This window comes from Amyelois transitella, chromosome 16 (genome assembly GCF_032362555.1).
Source record: "Amyelois transitella isolate CPQ chromosome 16, ilAmyTran1.1, whole genome shotgun sequence".
In the NCBI taxonomy this organism is placed as follows: Eukaryota; Metazoa; Arthropoda; class Insecta; order Lepidoptera; family Pyralidae; genus Amyelois; species Amyelois transitella.
Genome location: NC_083519.1, coordinates 389,706 through 409,674, shown reverse-complemented (window position 1 = coordinate 409,674; position 19,969 = coordinate 389,706). Strand labels below are relative to the sequence as shown.

Sequence of the window (19,969 nt, the reverse complement as noted above, 5' to 3'; positions counted from 1 at the left end):
GTTTGAATTTACTGATGCTTCAAAATTAAGATACCCGTGATGGTAAAATCCTATAGTTGTTTTACTTGCTGACTGAGAGTGATGTTTTCCACTTCGTATTTCGGCATTAGCCTCTCATAATATGACGAGGGATGAATGCGAGATTACCTACGGTTTTACCACTTCTCACGTAGACACAAACTAACGAAAGTACAGAACCTATGCTCGTTTGCTTCTATAAAGTAAGTGTAAATAATGGTGGAGAATTGTTCTTTTTATTTAAAAAAATACAGAACAAAATATTGCAAATCATACGTAGGTCACTTTACGGGCATATTAATGACTGAAATTTTTGACATCTTCGTCGCAGATAATGGATTATCTTAATTTACTCGTAATTAAAAGGCCGGGTCGACCCCCGGTCTGATCAAATGGAAGAACTTTTTCTGATAATTCTGAGTCTTGAATAAGTATATAATAAGTGTTTATTATAAATATTGTATTATTAGTATCTCACATAACGCAAGTGTAGTTCACTCTCTTTAAAAAATCTATGACTATCCTTTTTCTCTCCTCTCACACTATATTCCTGTCGCCTCTACTGCCAGACTCTATTTCCTGTCGTCTTTTCAAGATTAAAAGCTCTTTGCAGTGCCGTGTGGTTCCCGTCACCAACATAAAAAGAGTAGGATCACTCCATCTCATTCCCATGGATGATGTAAAATGCGGCTAAGGCTTATAAACTTGGGATTCTATTTTTAGGCGATGGCTAGCATCTGGTCACTATTTGAATCTCCATTCTATCATTAAGCCAAACAGCTGAACGTGGCCTTTTAGTCCTTCAAGACTGTTGGCTCTGTCTACCCCGCAAGGGATATAGATGTGATGTATGTATGTACGTATAACTGAACGTTGAACATCTGTAGTTTAATTATTTTAAGAAGCAGGGAATAAAGTCATTTAGGTGAAAGCTTATTTACGAAACGTGTAGGGAACGTCTCGTTTCGAGACCAATATTTTTTTGTTATTTAGACATTTTTTTATCATTTTGTTATTACAAATGAAGGTAGAATCATTTTCTTTAGTACCAATTTATATAGGTAACCGTTTTAGTATCATCTGTAAGATTTGTCGTCGAATTTAAATTATTTCCTTTTTTAAATTCAAAACGACAGTCTATTCAATTTGGGTATATAACAGTAATGATAATCTTATACCAAACTTTTAATTATTTGAGTTAATTTGAGCTCAATCGCCTGGTGATAAGCAAGATATTGTGCACGCTCAAATAATTAGAATAGTTATTTTGGGCATCATTGAAGCCCTCAAGGTTGAATAATTTTCCCCGTTTTTTTTTTCACATATTCCATTATTTCTTTGCTTCTTGTATTGCAGCGTGATGTTATATAGCCTAAAGCCTTCCTCGATAAATGGTCTATTCAATGCAAAAAGAATTTTCAATTCGAACCAGTAGTTCCTGAGATTAGCGCGTTCAAACAAAAATACAAACAAACTCTTCAGCTTTATAAGTATAGATTAATTACATACATATGTACATGTGTAGGATAACTAAAAAACGAACACGTATACCAATTTATTTTATAATAACCGTAAGATTAGGGTCCGCACCCACTGACTGTTTCAACTCATCAAATATGCACACACAATCCCAGAACATATTATAAATTCCGCTTTTGCCACGTTTTTACTGAATTATTTAATAACCCCTTTATTGGACAAGAGCGAATAGAGATGCATTATGTTTTTGTTGCCGTGTGGTCTGCGGCACTTTGGAATTAAACCACTCCATATAATTCCCATGGATACCGTCAAAGACGACTAAGGTGTAGGTTTAAAAACTTAGTATTTCTCTTGTAACCGTTGTGTCAGCAACCTGTCACTTTTTAAATCTCGTATTCTATCATTACGTCATACAGCTGAACGTGGCCTTTCAGTCTTTTCAAGGCTCTGTCTACCTCGCAAGGGATATAGACGTGATTATATGTATGTGTATACATTTAATCAGTCTTGATTATATGTACGTCTATATCCCTTGCGAGGTAGACAGAGCCAACAAACTTGTTTTCCTAATGATAGAATTGAGATTAAAATAGTGACATGTTGCTAGTCCATCGGCTAAAAGAAGTATTCCAAGTTTATAAGCCTATCCCTTGGTCGCCTTTTACGACATCCATGGGAACGATATGGAGTAGTCCTATTATAAAACCACACGGCATTCAAAGATCGATAAGAAAATTACGGTTACGAAATCCCATGAAACAAACAAGATTCATTACGTTAATAACTGGAGCTTTAATTCTATAAAGCCTACGGAATGGGCCTTTGATCCGTCGCTTACATGAAAATACATCTTAACATTTAATGTGAAATGGATAAAATTTCCATTGGCTATGCATATAATAATAATTTTAATATGTGTCCCGAAATAGTACCAAAATTAAGTAATATTACGTACAGTATTTGTACGGCTTTTTTACGGTTCATTTGTCTCCGAACGTTAATGTGTTTTTGATATAAAGATTTTTGCTTTTATTTCAATATATGGGGATATTATAAATGTGTTTTTATCTCGGAGGGGTAGGCGGTACATACATATATACATATAGTAACGTTTATTTCGTTTACGTGGTATACAGAACCCACTGTCACAAAAAGAGTGAAAGACCACGTTCAGCTGTATGGTTTCATGACAGAATTGAGATTCAAAATAGTGACAGGAATCGCTAGTATATAAGCCTATCCCTTAGTCACCTTTTACATTCATGGGAAAAGATGAAGTGGTCCCATTTCTTTTTTAATGTAAGTGCCGGGAACCACACATGGGTATATTATAATTAAATAATTATTTTCTGGTTTATATTCTTAACGTCTAGTATAACCCCGAAAATAAATTACGAAAAAATGAGACGTATTCAAACAGGCAAAGACTGTTGCCGTTAATTTATTTATACGGAGCCTATAATGCAATCTCTGGGGTGGTCGCCGGGGCGGAATGTCGCGAGGTTTTGCCGGTACCAACAGGGTTTGGATACGTGGAAATCAGTCAAGTGTGAGTTGGCCTTGGGGAAAGAAGATTCAGTACAAACTTAGATATTTTCTGTTGATAAATACATACATATGATCACGTCTATATCCCTTGTGGGGTAGACAGAGCCAACAGTCTTGAAAAGACTGATAGGCCGCGCTCAGCTATTTGGCTTAATGTTAGAATTGAGATTTAAATAGTGACAGGTTGCTAGCCAATCGCCTAAAAAAATAATCCCAAGTTTGTAAGCCTATCCCTTAGTCGCCTTTACCGACATCCATGGGAAAGAGATGGAGTGGTCCTATTCTTTTTTGTACTGGTTCCGGGAACCACACGGCACTGTACTGTTGATATATAGCTTGTCATTGAAATGCACATTCACCGTTGTGGGTATATAATTCATCGGTGCTCACGTTTTAAGTGTTAAACCTTGCTTTTTCTAGAATTCCAATATCACAAGTCAACGGAAAGTACGCTTCTTCTGAAATTATATTGCTGTGGTTCATTTATTAGATTTTATTAGCCGTGCCAGAGACAAATTAATCTACATTGCAGATAAATAAGTGAATATACCTACGTAGATTTCTATTGATTTTAAATTTTTCATTAAATCTTCTCAATGGGCATCTTGCTCGTGTCGATTTATCAGCTCATATGCCTCACTCAGCTCCCTTTCTAATTCAGTAACACGTCTGAGTGTCTGCTCATACGTATCACTGCATTGGCGGAAAGAATTTACCACTAAATTAATAATTAATTACAGGATGACTATTCTAAACTGTTTAATAAATATGATAAACAAAGACAGCAATTTAATTTTCAACTCATTTAAAATAGAATTATGCAATGCTTTAAAGACAATAAATTGATAAAAACAAACTAACATTCACCTTCAACAGTCAAAATGACGGCCATGTTGATCTTCGGCTCGGTATTTATCTGGCATTCATACACTCCCGCGTCTCTCGGCTGCACGTAGTCTATCTTGAGGTCCCAGTCATCTGAAGGCTCAGGGTGTAGCACGCTGAAGCGGGCGTCCCCCGTGTATGTGAAGATGTGGGATGTTAAGATGTGAAGGTCGCGTTTTCGCATCCAAGATACCTGGGGATTAACATTTATTTATTAATTAACATGTACATTGGCGGCCTCTGCCTCGGCGGCATGATGAGAAAAGAACTTTCTATGATTGGCCTGGGTCTTGGATGTTTATCTATAGAAGTATTTTTTATTAAATATAGTATCGTTGAGTTAGTATCTCGTGACACAAGTCTCGAACTTACTTCGAGGCTAACTCAATCTATGTAATTTGTCCAGTATATATATATATATATAATAGAATTGAGATTCAAATAGTGACAGGCCAGCCCATCGCCTAAAGGAAAAATCCCAAGTTTATAAGCCTATCCCTTAGCCGTAAATATAATTAGATTAAAGTGATTTGCCGTCAATATTTTGAAAATAAATCTATTCTATTCTAAGAGTTTTATACGTTATACATATGTTTACACACTTAATACAAAGAGGATCCCTTATCAAACATATGTTGAACATCCACGGGTACCCTCCAGAGATTAGGGTGCTATCACACATATCGGAAAAGTGGACCTTTTTTTTACAAGAAAATGATCTAAGATAATCCTCTCCAACAATATATTATAATGCGTGGTGCGGCGACATGTCGTCAGGCTATTTATTTTCTGGAACGGGTGGGCTGGACCATTTATATGGAGGCCACTCGACCGAGGTGAAAAGGGATATTGGGACTTGATGAGGACTTCGACATTGAAAAATGGTATGCAGCGAAAGGATAAGTTATGGCTTTTTGTAGTTCGCGTTTAATTGTTTCAAAGTTGATCTATACTAATATTATAAGGTTGAAGAGTTTGTTTGTTTGAACGCGCTAATCTTAGGAATTACTGGTTCGAATTGACAAATTGTTTTTGCGTTGAATAGACCATTTATCGAGGAAGGCTTTAGGCTATATAAAATCACGCTGCAACTATAAAGAGCAAAGAAATTATGGGAAATGGGAAAAAAAAAACGGGGAAAATTATTTATCCTTGAGAGCTTCAATGATGACCAAAATAACTAGTCTACACGGACGAAGTTGCGGGCACAACTAGTGTTAAATAGAGTTGTGATTCTTGTTTTAGCCGATGGGCTGCAATCTGTCACTGTTTGAAGCTCAATTCTATCATTACGCCTAACAGCTGAACGTGACGTGTCAGTCTTTCAAGACTGCTGGCTCTGTCTACCCCGCAAGGGATATAGACGTATTTGATGTAAAATATTGTATTTATTTGGCGCGTTAACCCAACCACATCATGTAAATTTACAAATTACTTATACTAATGCCAATGAAGAAATAATAGGACTACTCCATCTCTTTCCCATGAAGTCTTAAGAGGTAACTAAGGGATAGGCTTATAAACTTGAGTTTCTTTGAGGCGATGGGCTAGCAACTAGTAGTAGTAGTTTTTTTAAGACTGTTGGGTCTGTCTACCCCACAAAAAAAAATAGACGTGATAAACTTTATGGGGAGCTTTGAAAAACAAGAAGCTTAATTATACGCCTTATAAGTAAAAGTACAAAGCCGGAGTTGTAATTCCATTCCGTCCAATCAATAAATTAATAATTTAAGTTACCATCATCATTGGTTTCAATGTTAACTGATCTTAAGTATAAAGGCATAAAAAATAAAAATTCCGAGCACAATATAAATATTGAAATAAAAAAAAAACATTGTTAAGTAATTCTCAAAATTATACCGCTTAAAAAATTTTATATTTTTTTTTAGAAGGAAAATACCCGGAGTCACTTAGCCGTTCCTTAATTTTATTCTTAATCTTCCTTAATTGAGGGACTACGTAATTGTCCTAAGTATACAGTTACCATGTTAAAAGACTGTAATAAAAAATAAATGACTTAAGTCACAATAAAAAAAAGCTTTTTTTTATTTATTTTTAGTTAACTCAGCAGCTATCATACAACAGAATAGAATAGATTTATTTTCAAAATTGGATACAAGGTGTCACTTATTAATGTCCCATCACTTAAATCTAATTATAACTACTACCGCTTCCAAAACGCATGTGTAGAAGAAGAGGCGGAACAAACTACACTGCATGTTTACTAGTAGTTACTTCATCCTAATACCTGTCATTATTTGAATCTCTATCGTAAAGCCAAACAGCTGAACGTGGCCTATCGGTTTTTTCAAGACTGTTGGCTCTGTCTACCCCGCAAGGTGTTTATGTATGTATGTTCATCCTAATCGATTATTTTGTCTTAAAAGTATCAAGATCTGTACTAGCTCCGCTCGGTCGCTCAGGTACTATAGCTTAGTATGAATAGCGGCTTGTATTTATTACAAAACTAATAAGTATAATAATACTTTAATGAGAGTTAAAAATATATTTCACTTTGCGCTTAAAAATAAGTAATGTAAGATCAAAATACGGGCAACGCACATATTAAAATACGTAATACGTAATTTTCGACGACGCGATAAAAAACCGTCTTTCACGAAGCCCGTGTCTATTACAAGCTAATATATATGTAGCTAACATCAAAGGCAACTGTCTGAACATGTAGAGGTCGCATTAACTCTTCATAAATAATATTCTCGTTCATTTTTCTAAGTCACGTCTTGACTATAGCTATCACAGCTGGGTATTGACGTGAGAGCACCATTCATAATAAAACTAGTTTATACAGCTACGCAAATTTAGCGCCAGCTGCAAAAAGCTTCGACTTTAGCGCTACCTACAATTTAATTCAGGATTTTCGCAAATCCGACTGGAATTATAGTTTTTACGGGGGTTAATTGTACCCTAACTTAATTTCTCTGCTTAACCCAAAGATTGACTGTCAGATAATGCATTTAGCATTAAGTCTGCTCATTGTATCAACATGTTTTTACAATAAAGTTTAAATAAATCAATACCCTGTGTTTCACTACAGATACTTAAATATACATACGCAATTTTAACATGATTATTTCAGTAGGTACCACGTGAAGCGACAACAAATATACCTACAAACTTAAAGATATTGTCAAAAAATTGATATTGAGGATCTACATTTATATAAAAATCACATTTTCAGCTTCTGTTGGTCATGAGACTTTTACATTGTTTTAGCCAAAAATATGATTTTTATAATTAATGTCTGTCTTTTTGCTTGTATGTTTGTACTCGTATCATGCGATATTAATTCCTCCTTCACCTCTCTCATAAAGGGGGTCAGCTTTTATTGAGATTGCAGAGATTTTAACGGTGCACGAAGTCGCAGGCAACAACTAGTAAATAATATTCGTTCATTTTTCTAAGTCACGTCTTGGCTATCAGATTCTAGGCATTGGCGTACCTAAGAATACTATCCAGAATATGAATAATGCGCCGCGTCAAATAACTCTTTGGAGAAAGCCTCGCTATTCATAATTTTGCGATCTTCAACAATCCCCGAGGCGCCTTTGAACGGAATCAAAAGGCGAAGATAAGTACTGAGGCTCTCGTATTCACTTATAGAAACCTTTACGTAATCAAAGAAAAGATAAGTTTGGAATGGACAACCAAAAATAGAATAATAATTACGTTACGACAAAATGGAGTAGATTGCCCTCGGCGATGTTTCATTTTGTATTTTGAATCGTAAACGTTATCTATATTCTTACAGTAGTTGACCAAAAAATAAAGTAACAGTAATATCTTATCAAGCTTCTTTTTCTATCCAGAAAGAAGTATAGGGGAATCGAAAATGGCCTTAATTGCTTTGAGAAGAGGATGTTATAGCCGTGCCACTTTTTACTCGACTTAATGTTAAAAATATTCCATATACACATCAACAACTCTATACAAAATCGTGCAGGTGTTATGTTAAATTTTACCGTATCAATTTTTTTAATTATTATTATTAAGTGCTAAGAGACTTAGATTAATACGTAAATGATAGCATTATCACTTCTACCATCACATCATAGAAAACCTTAATTGAACTCCTCATAGCGGGAAGAACGAAGACCGAGTTAAATCGTCAAAATTCAAAAGTAAACTTACAGTTCTGTTCCCTATATGTTTCGCCCTGCATCTCAACACGGCCGCTTGGCCGACCACCGCCGATACGTTTCTGGGCGATACGTCGTCAAAATAGGGACGGTCTGGACGCGCGCCCTCGCTCCCGGCCACTCCTGCTAGGACGCTTGCACCTGGAACAATATTGTAAATTAATGTATACATCATTATTAAAAAATAAAATAAAATGTAACAAGAAAAAGTCGTCAATAAAGTTATTTTATAATTACGCAGTTTTAAATAATTAATTTATTTAAACTATTTAAATATTACAAATGTGATGTGATGTGAATTCGTAAAACAAATATCTAAATGATATTTTGAATTGATCATATATTAAAATTCAGAATCGAAAATAATATCCGAATTGAAATAAATAAAAAGGTGCGGCAGATTGCGACAAACTCACTTTTTCAATTTAAAATTTTGCGTGGAAAGTTTAACTGGCAACATTTCACTGCACTAAAATTCTGTGAACGTTCAGCCTGAATCTAGCAACACGTAATCAACTCCACAAACATTATGATCAACTGTTTACAAACAACACTAATTCACATAATGAGGTACCGTGGCTCAAGGCTTATAATTACAACTGTAATACCTTATCGCGATAATTAATGCTTGTTTACTTCATTGTAGTACACAATAGTAAGTTTGTAGGAGTGAGGTCTATAGCAGCAAGCTTAAACTAATTCTTTGCTGATTAAAAATATTCCGTGGCAACTGATTTTTTTTTTAAATATTAGATGCTTTTAAAACTTGACTAAAATAAGATCTGGAAATTACTATCAAAGAGTTAGTCCTTCTTAATAATTTGTTTCACCCTTCGATCTGTGAAGTTTAGACGGTAGTCGCTGTGTGACAAAAACATGTCATCTTGTTAATTTTTTAAAGTTGGCAAGAAGTCAGGTCAAGACTACCCGGATTCGAAGCTTTCGAAGAATTCGAAGAAAAAAAAAAGAAATTTATAGAGATCATGGGAAGTTTATAACTATGGCTTATAATCTGTCTACTCCATAGAAAAATCCGCGTGGTTTTTTGTAAGTTTGTATAAAGTATTCTAACAGAAAGCCACGACCTTGTAACGTGATAACTGAAGCACATAATTATGTGTAAGATAAGATATGTTTCTGTACTCTCTATATTTTTAATAAGCATTGCACACGTACAAAACTTACTGTAGTCGCCATCTTACTCTGTTTGTAGTAAAACAACATATTCCAGACTATAATAAAACTACGAGTATAACAAAGATGCTAATGATAACGTGAGATTAAGGTGGCACTAAAGAAACACTAATTATCTATGGTGTCTGAAAATGCTTTACTGCAAATAATTCTTCTTGCGCCGTGTGGTTCCCGGCACCAATATAAAAAAAAATAGAACCACTCCATCTCTCTCCTATGTCCTATATATCCTATGTCCTAAAAATAGGATTTATTAATTTTACAATAGAAATCAATATTTAACTCTTGTATCGGTATATAGCACATTGAAATTAGTCACATTCTCAGGTTATTCAATTATTAAAGGTCATTCCAAAGTGTAAAATTTTGTATAAATATGCTTTGTATTACAAATTTTCTTAAATAAGTATAATAACAATACCACTGTCAATCTCATAATGTGCGTTATCCATGGGTTTTTCTTAATAAATAAAAAAACAATCCTTAAACCTTTTAACTATTATTGATTCGAATGTGTGACGTTTTAATGGCACTAAATCTTTTAGAATTAAATCATATAATTAATATTGCTTAGCAAAGAGAATTAGCGATACTATTCACGAATCTCAATCTTAATCTTCTCTCTATAATTTAATAGCGGCTATAAGCCTGCTTTTCCAAAACCTTAATTAACGCTACAAAATCTAAAATCACACCCAAGTTATACAAGTCTCCACACGAACAAGAAACGCCCTTATTAAAAGCACCAAAGAAACATACTAATTTCACACAAAGGCCTCCTCACTACCGTCTTACTCAGCCCAACTTACGGCCTGAAACAAAACATAATTAGCTTTACAACAAAACATATCCCAAAAACACCTGCGCGGAACGTAGGTACTTAATCACCAAAAAGTTACCACGGCGCTACGCTAACGAAGCGGACGCGTAAAGCCGTGTACATACCTGATGCAGCCGCGCAAGGATTTACATAGTGTACAAAAACATGCACATCATTACCGCAGTGTCCCGGTGTTCGTTTCCGGTACCCGTCGAACCGGAAATAACAACACAGCCTTGTGAGCCCTCTTGTGAGTGAAACACGGCCGTATAAAGTTGCGGTGGGGCCATGAGATGTGAGGTTCTAATTATATTTAAAATTATAATGTGATACTAAGTAGATACCTTTATGTATAAGTTAGTATGTCTACTAATACATAATAAATGTTTTGCAACATCCGAAAGGGGGAAATGAAGATCTGGTATACATAAAAATTTAAGATATTGCTGTACTCATATTATGCGAATAAAAGTTTGAAGGTTTTGTGGTCCAATATCGCTAGTTAATTTTTATATTTATTTACAATTATATTTGGTTAGATTACTAATTTTGTTTATGTACCAAATTTTGAATGAGTTCAATCACAAACATTTCAAGGACAAATGATAAAAATCTAAACTTCTTAATGGTCTTCCAGATCATTGATTTTTTTTTTAAATATTCTTATTAAATACCGCAATATTTGAACATGAAACATTACGATAAATTTTTACTAATTTAAGTAACTATTTCGTAAAAACTTATCGTAATGTACGTGATAAATTATTGAAAATTTAAAAATAACAGAATCATGTCAAATTTATTTACAAATAAATAAATAAAACGCTATTTAAACTCCTCCTACACACGTGAAAAGTCACAAGCGTTCAGACCGCTCGTCTCAGAGCTCCACAAGATAAGACCGCGACGCCGAGAAATGGGAATGAGGGTAGTTCTTTTGTACTGCACTCTGTGCACCAGGGTTGCCTGTTTTGTGTCCCCGTCAGCCATCGGAGCGAGCATTTTCATGGCAACTACTAAGTATTTCAACTGACAGCAGGTTTTAGACATATATTTGCAGAATACGTGTGAAAGATGGCTGGTCGGTTGTTATTTTAAATACACACCGTATTACATACATAAAATCACGCCTTTTTCCCGGAGGGGTAGGCAGAGACTACATCTTTCCACTTGCCACGATCTCTGCATACTTCCTTCGCTTCATCCACATTCATAACTCTCTTCGTGCAAGCTCGGCGGTTTCGGGTACTCTTGACCTGACCTTTTGCCAGGACGTCCGATTTGATGACTGTACGTAAAAAATAAGCTGTTGTCTATGAAGTCACATAATTTATAGCAAGGGTATTATATGCTTGTTTTTTTGTTTGTTTGTAATATCTTTATTGCATAGAAATTTACACAGTAACAAGAAAATAGTAAGTACATAGTTATAAAAGAAACGAATCACTTGCAATATGCTTTTAATTCCGTTACGAATTTAGTGCAAGCAAAGAAAGTCAGGTCGTAATTATCGTTGATTAGTTTTAAACAAACCTGGAAGTTCACCTGAAAGTTAGCTTAACTCCAGACTATAGCTCGTGGCCGCCGCAAATCCAGGATTAGGGTCCCCGCTAACTTGCGACTTTAATGTACCTCAAGCTTAAACAAAAGGTGTGATTTATACTAAGTATCCGAAAAGGCACTTAACAAATTTATGGTTTTAAATGACTACAATTTGTGGGCGGGTAGGTATGTAATTTCTCTTTTTACTATCATTTAATAGGCTAATGCCGTTTGGTTACCGGCACCAATAAAAAAAAAAAGAATAGGACTACTCCATCTCGTCCCCATGGATGTCGTAAAAGGCGACTAAGGGATAGGCTTACAAACTTGGGATTCTTTTTTAGGCGATGGGCTAGCAACCTGTCACTATTTGAATCTCAATTCTATCATTAAGCCAAATAGATGAACGTGGCCATTCAGTCTTTTCAAGATTGTTGGCTCTTTCTACCCCGCAAGGGATATAGACGAGACCATATGAATGTATGTATGACTACGTTTTGTGGGCTATGCTGCAGGTATGTAATTTCTCTTTTTACTATCATTTAATAGGCTCATCTGTAGTTACTTTTACATGATAATGATTGACAGTGGTCGCATCAGTAAGATGCCCGCCTAAAATGGCACAGGTTCGAATCCCACCTCGGTCATGTAACAATGACTATTATCGAAAATTATGTATATTAGTTTGAATACTAACCGATGCTCTTACGGTAAGGGGAAAACATCGTGAGGAAACCTGAACTAAAACCAGGAGGAAGAATAGTTCTTCTAGGCCTTCCCACACCGTCCCATTCACATGATATGACAAAGCTTCAGTTTGCACATTCAGTTACAAATCTTTTAAATTGTTTCACAAGATATAAAGTATGCTGACGTTATATTACGTTTTTCTCATTGAAACAAAACTCTTTCGATTTTTAATAACCGTTCGTTTACTAGCTACACAATCGCTGAATTAAGTTTTAATCCGATAGTTCTGAATCTCGGATTTATCGAGTAATTCGCTCCGTCGGATCGAGTCGATTTTATCGATATGAAACTCAATATCGCGGGCTCTAATTAAAGTTTCAACTCTTTGGATATATTGTTTGATTTACATTCATTTTAAATTGCAGCCAATTTCACAGTGTTTTGATTCATTACTGTTGGGTCCTTATATAAAACCAGAGGCCGCCCGCGACTTAGTCCGCGTGGAAGCCTTATCATAACGTAACAATTAATCCCGCGGGAATTCCGTAATAAAAAGTAGTATATGTATTATTCTGGGTCTTCAGCTACCTATATATTATGTCCTCGAAAAAGTACCGTCTTCTTGAGATATGCAACAAACGATTTCAATATGAATTATTTGAAACAGGATTTATTTATAATCTATAACTTGTATAATGCCTTGAAGTATTTTGTGACGGGTGTCGTACTCTTTCTACCCTTCACGTCAAATAACAAAGTATATAACACGAAAGAAAAATAATGGTATACCGGTTGTAAAACATAAGTATTCAGAAACTCGCACACCGAAACTTGCAGGATAACATCCGAAATAATGTTCGCAAACTCCTCGTAATAACATTTAAACTGTACAAAGAAAACGGGGGAATGTTTTTGTTTCAAGCGCTTTTCCGGGAATCGTGTTCCTTACAAGAAGGTATTATATCTAGTGTAATAAGAAGAATTTCAATTTCATCATAAAGATGTTCTTATTCTTATTCTTCTTCTCCTGGCTCAAGTTCTGGTTGTATATCCTCACCACTCTGGAGAGAAGTCCGGGATATGCCTTAGACCAAAGATCCTAGATTGGGTGCGTCAGGCAGGGTTTTACACGAAGCGACACCCATCGGACCTCCGCAATCTATGCAGGTAAACCAAAACCGTATTGGATCGATTTTAGTAACAAATCTAGTTGCCTGAATGTGCAGGTTTCCTCACGATGTTCTCCCTCACCGTAAACATCGGTTAGTATTGAAACTAATGTTCATAACTTCAAAGCTAAATCCAGTTAAACTAGTACAATAGTTGTAAATAGTAGTTTTAGTTTATTTTGAACTGTTCCTCAATTATCCGCATATAAAATCATGTCTTTTTCCCTTGTTGGGTAGACAGAACCAATTATCTTGAAAAGACTGAAAAGCCACGTTCAGCTGTATGGCACAATAATGGAATTTAGTTTCAAATAGTGACAGGTAGTAGCCCGTCGCCTACAAGAAGAAACCCATTTCCCTTTATCGGCTTTACGTCATCCATGGGAAGACATGGAGTGGTTCTATTCAAAAGTGTCGGGAACCAAACGTAATATGGGTAATAGTACAAATTCTACCAAAATAGCAACTCTCACTCAATAACGGCATTCAGAAATTTGTAGATTATCCGACAATACAATTCCGGACAGAACATCAGGAATCATAAGTTCGAATGGGGGGTGGAATGTGCAGTTCCATTTAGTTCGACAATTTCGTGGTAGCGTGCGCTCGTTATGGTTATATTGGGGTTATATCATTGCTATCAGGTGGAAACGGTTGGCGAACGGAGTGTTGTGGCTTAGTGGTTAAAAAGTATACAAGTTTGGTAAAATATATGTAGGTTTCTAGCGAAAATATTGAGTTGAAATTTGTATTATTTAAATTAATTGATTTCAAATGTTAATCCTGGTAGTTAAGAATAGGACCATCCATCCATCCTCATCATCATCATCCTGCATCTCTTTCTTATGGCGATGGGCAACCTGTCATTATTTGAATCTCAATTCTATCATTAAACCAAACAGCTGGACGTGGCCTTTCAGTCTTTTGATGACTGTTGGCTCTACCCCGCAAGGGATATAGACGTGATGGCCTACCTAGATAATTATGACCTATTGTAACTATATTCAAGGGATTATTATTATTAAAGTACCGTGCCGTGTGGTTCCCGGCACCAATGCAAAAAAGAATAGGACCACTCCATTTCTTTCCCATGGATGTCGTAAGAGGCGACTAAGGGATGAGCTTATAAAATTGCGATCCTTTTTTTAGGCAATGGGCTAGCAACCTGTCACTATTTGGATCTCAATTCCATCATTAAGCCGAGCAGCTGAACGAGCCATTAAGTCTTCGGGACTATTGGCTCTGTCTACCCCGTAAGGGATATAGACGTGACTATGTGTATTTTTATTAAAAATATCATCAACAAAAAATTTATCAAGTCAATCTTTTCCCGTAACAGGTTAAAATAAACCAGAACATAATTCCGACATTCGTATCCGGCACTAAAAACCGTTTAGTGCCGTACCGGTTGTCGGCTTAACGTCGCCCGTGCATTATTTCGGAATGCACTTCCATTGCATTATGTTTGGTTGACACGACGCGGGCGCACTGAGCGGAATGTGACGTCTGACCTACTGCCTCATGCACTGGAAAAGAGGTAAGTGTATAAAGCGGTTTAAATGTACTTAGGAGATGTTTGTGCTTGTGTTTCTAAAGAATACACTGAATCTATACATATAATAAAACAGTAAAAATATGTTGTCTGTACATTTAGTATTATATAAATACCAGTTATTATATATATATATATATATATATATATATATATATATAGTAGTAGTAGTAGTGGTAGTCTCTGCCTACCCCTCCGGGAAAGAGGCGTGATTTTATGTATGTATGTATGTATATATATATATATATATATATATATATATATATATAAATTGGCTTTTATAATACATATACTAGAGGCCGCCCGCGACTTCGTCCGCATGGAAACCCTATCAATCCCGCGGGAACTCCGGGATAAAAAGTAGCCTACATGTTATTCTGGGTCTTCAATGCAGATAACAAATGTTTTAGAAAACAAATTTAAAATTTCTGGCCCGAAACATGTTTTCCAAATCACATGTCAAGCCATAGCACGTAGCTAAAACATTTCTTACATTGGAAATGTCTTGGCAAACGTACAATCGCGTGCTTGCTTGTTGTTGTGGTTCATCGACATGAACTGGTGTAACTCGCTGTTATGTTAACTAGTGGTATGTGTGTTTTATAATGTTCTCTAATACTGCCTCGTTTAAGAGTATTATAAAGGTAAATCTACAAGAGTTGTTGTGGTCAAATGATCCATATATCGGGTGAGAAAAGAACTAACCAGAATGGATATCAATTTTTTTAATAATAAATAATAGCACAAGAATTGCACATAATATAAAGTGTCATATTTTAACAAGTAATTTTTGAATCTTGTAGCCATAGGTTCTGTTTATGACGTAAAGAATAAAGTCATCGAACATTTTTACCGTCAACCAAAAATTACAACATAGACACAGCAACAAGTTTATATCACTTCACACAAATTGCATTTTCTAAAATTCATGTTCGAAGTTACGTTAAAGTGTAACTTTAATTTAATTAAAATTGACCACATTTCGCTTTCTCTCATTAAATTGTAATGGCAATCCTCCTACAATAGTTTGGACAATATCTGATCGAGGGTCTATCTCTGGCCAACGTTTGGTATCTGCAGCCGGTGACACTGAGAACTTTGACAACACAGCCGCCAATCCAGCCAATGACTGCATGAGCCCTAATCTTTCTCCAATACACGCTCTAGGTCCAGTACCAAAGGGCAGATAAATATCCCGCTGTTTTCTAGTGAAATTCTCGGGATCAAATCGCTCTGGACGAAATTCCATGGGATTATCGAAGTATTCTGGATCGGTGTGAAGCGCCTGCAGCGGAATCATAATTCCTACATCAGCATCAATTGATAATCCTAGCTCTGGGAAGGTATATGGACGTACACTTTGCCTTATTAAAAATCCAAGCGATGGCAGCATTCGCATAGCCTCTTTGAACGTCCATTCTAAGTATGTCATCTCTTTAACGGCATCGTAACTCAATTTGTTATCATGTTTGGCTAGAACTGTGTCGATTTCTTTTTGTACTCTCTCTTGTATTTCAGGATTGAATGCCAATTCGTGTAAGGTGTAGCTGGTAGCAGATGACGAGGTCTCAAAGCCGGCTGCGAAGAAAACGAATACTTGTGCTGCTATCAGTGTGTCATCCAGTTCGACGGTCGCTTTTTCTGGGCGTCCCTCCTTGTCGCGCCGCTCAATTGATTCACCTACAATTGTTCCTTTTTGTTTACACTCCAGCATTAAATCAATGAAGTCATTTCTACCCGACGGCTTGTAATTTCTGAGATGGAGAACATCAGATACGAACTTTTTGAAATCATCTTCAAGCCGAGATAGGTACTTCAAGTGTTTGAATGTATCAGGAAATACTTCTTTCAAGATAGCCACTATCAAATCTTGAACGCGAGGCTGAAATATCTGTGCACCCAGTTTTCTGAAGGCAGAGTCTTCGTCCCCGAGTGAATCAGCGTTGACACCAAAGCCGCAAGCGCCGATGAAGTCTGTAGTGTACCTCGCCATCAGATCGCGAGCATCCAATTTCTTCCCCGCAGCGGATACAGTGAGAGCGCGTTTCTGAAGTCTGTCAGCGCAGTCAATGATCAGGGGGAACATTGCTTTCAGTTTCCCACTGGTAAAGGCTGGTGTCATGCGCTGGCGCAATAACCGCCACAGGTCGCCATCCGCGAAAAACAAATTCCTCATCAGAGGCTCCACAACTTCTTTGTGATTAATCCCTCGAGGGTACAAATGTTCGAAATCTGTCACTAAAACCCTCTTTATCGTTTCTGGATCCCTGACCACCAACTCTGGAATATTTGCTCGATAGAACCCTACCACTTTCTCATTTGGGTACTTTCTGTACATGTCCGTTGCGATTTGAGTCACACTTTTCCTGAAGAGGTATCCATCAATGTTGTTACCGAAAAATGGAATGGGCTTATCATGAATGATGCCACGTTTTTGCCAGTATTTGAAATTTCTTGTCCCATAGTAGTACAATAAGAGGCAGATTACAATTACGGCAATTGGTATGATCATTTTGAGTAACACGGTAGTTCCTATTCACAGTCTTGATAGCACTGAGTCCGACTGTTGCCTGTTTATATCTATTAATAGGAGCATAATTCATATCGCAGAGATAAGGCGTAAATATTAGTGTTATCAAGACAAACAAATAAGCATTGTTAGGTTTACTTGTTTTTAGTTGAGATTGCGCCGATAATGATTATAATAAAAGTAAAAATCTTTTTTTTCTCTTTATTTGTTTAATAAATATCGTGGTGTGTGTATCATTGTTATATGTAACATATTACAATGACCACAGTAATCTGTATGATATAAGAGAATACTCGTAGATATGCCATATTCTACTTGAAACAATATGAATGTGTTTGTCCCGAAAATATATATTATTTAAAAAAAAATGTTGAATCGTCGTCTTAGAGTGCATGTAGTTTTCTGTGCAGTTATAAAGCTGTCAAATTATTTTAGAATCAACCATCAGTTGAGACTACTTTATCACGAGTTCTACCCCACATTTATGGTCTAATATTATTTTAATTCTACGATTACGAAAGAACCTTAATATTTAAATGCAATGAGTACTAAAATTTACCTTTAAAGCTTTTTGAAGGCAAATAAACGTAATAAAATCAAAACAGACGTTGAGCGGGCCATCTGTGGGACATTTTGCCTTTTTATTTCAATACCCATTGTACCTTAAAGGCCGATAGCAAACTTTAGCTCGATATAAATAAGGTTGAGGTTTGGAGTGATTTTTTTGAGGGTAGGTTTAAAAATCCGGTCACGTTTCGAGAAGGAACGCTCATCGAATGTTGTGGTTTTTATGTGTTCATCAGGGGTTGGATTGTATGCGGTTAGCTTAGTTCTCATAGCTAAGGTCAGGTCGTTAGCTACCTGATTTTTTGCAGTTCGAAGATATAAAAATCGGCTAGATTATTCAAGTTATTAAACTTAACAGAAAGAAAGAAATATAATTTATTCATCACAAAATTAAGGTACATCAAGAAAGAAGGTAAATAATAATTATGTGAATGTGATAACAGTGTCCTGGCTCAGAAATACGCTGAACACTTTAAGCACTGATTACCAGCATCTATTGTGGCATCTGAGACATAAACATTAACATCAACGTAACGTAATGTTGTGAGACAAAGATCAAGACGAATTGCATTGACTTTAGTCAATGATGAAGTTTTATTTATATTTAAATTTTACGCACGTAAAATGTACAACAGGTGGACTTTATGTCATGTAACAAGGCATTCTCTGCTAGTCGAAATTCTGGTGAACAGCCAGAATTAGACCCTGAACAGTCGAGCATGCATGATGAAGTAACAGAATAATACGAGGAACATGGCAAGTGAAAATATTTAGTATATGCCTTTGCGACAAGGAAAGAATCGTGATTAAAAATATATATTAATGTTTGTAATCTTAATTATGATTACGTTTTATCTAAGCAGCCGTATTTGGTTACTAACATTGCGAAAAAAAAGGTACTACTAAAGTGTAATGTACAGGTGTGATCTATTTTAACCTTTGGTTGATATATACATATTAAGAAAAATAATATTATTTGCCAAGTTGATAGCGACGATTTGTAGTGGTGATAAAAGCACATTTTATGAGTGTACAGAAGTTCACATTTTAATTTCGACACAAAAAGTATACAAATTGTGAACATAATAAACTGTAACAGTAATAAAATAAAAAAGGACAGATAAGCTTGTTTGACACAAAAAACATAACCTGTGATCCCTGAATTTCCCGGACAGTAAAATGCAACAAAGTAAAATAAAGCCACTCATAGACTGCACCGTAACCTGGATTCCTCCATTCGTCTATTAGAGCGTAATATTCACATAAAACTGACTCGGCGTAGTGGCGTAGCAACTTTGTAGCTTACTGGTACTGGCTACGCTACGTGGCCTCGTAGCCGCTACGAGTGCCGCTACGAAAACGTGAGTCTAGTTTTATGTCCATATAGTAAATTGAGTTGTGTCCGTAGATTTATGAAGATAATTAGATATTTTATTTGTTGTCTAAAGTGCAGTTGGTAAGTGCTTGCTTTAGCAGCAATTGCATTTTTTGATTCCTGATATATTTTTGATGGAAATGTTATTTTCTTATTGACGTATATCTGAAAAAATTGGCATTAAACGCGCACTCAATCAATAATTTATTTTTAACACTAGATATTAGTTAAATAATTTTAAATAAAGAAACGCTACCCTCTCTCAGAACAGTATCCAGAAGAATTAAAAAGAAAACAAGTAATAAAATAATTTCAGTTCAAAGATAATAATAAAATACAGAGCTACATAAATACATCAGTTCTCAAATAATAATATATCTTCCGGAATGGCCCCGTCGACGTCCTAACTGCCGGGAATCGAACCCGGGACATTACAATGG

At 35.9% G+C, this 19,969-nt stretch overlaps 2 protein-coding genes across 5 annotated transcripts in view; both read right to left on the bottom strand.

The window, feature by feature from the left end:
• Positions 1–19,969, bottom strand: part of LOC106136110 (protein sidekick-1) — a 149,549-nt gene that overhangs the window by 20,968 nt on the left and 108,612 nt on the right. For 2 of the 4 annotated variants that reach the window (XM_060948423.1, XM_060948425.1), the window contains exons 2-3: positions 8,083–8,231; positions 3,910–4,126 (exon numbers count right to left, since the gene is read on the bottom strand). In XM_060948423.1, the coding sequence (XP_060804406.1) occupies positions 3,910–4,126; positions 8,083–8,231 (366 nt within the window). The remainder of the gene's footprint in view (positions 1–3,909; positions 4,127–8,082; positions 8,232–19,969) is intronic. The other 2 variants (XM_060948424.1, XM_060948426.1) reach the window with 1 other exon arrangement.
• Positions 15,768–17,632, bottom strand: LOC106136133 (cytochrome P450 6B6-like). The gene has a single exon (XM_013336587.2). It carries the CDS (start codon positions 17,567–17,569, stop codon positions 16,019–16,021), a length of 1,551 nt encoding a protein of 516 aa, XP_013192041.1. The 5' UTR covers positions 17,570–17,632; the 3' UTR covers positions 15,768–16,018.

Excerpts from the sequence above, each read along its gene's own strand:
- LOC106136133 (XM_013336587.2), bottom strand. The coding sequence starts at position 17,569 with ATGATCATACCAATTGCCGTAATTGTAATCTGCCTCTTATTGTACTAC.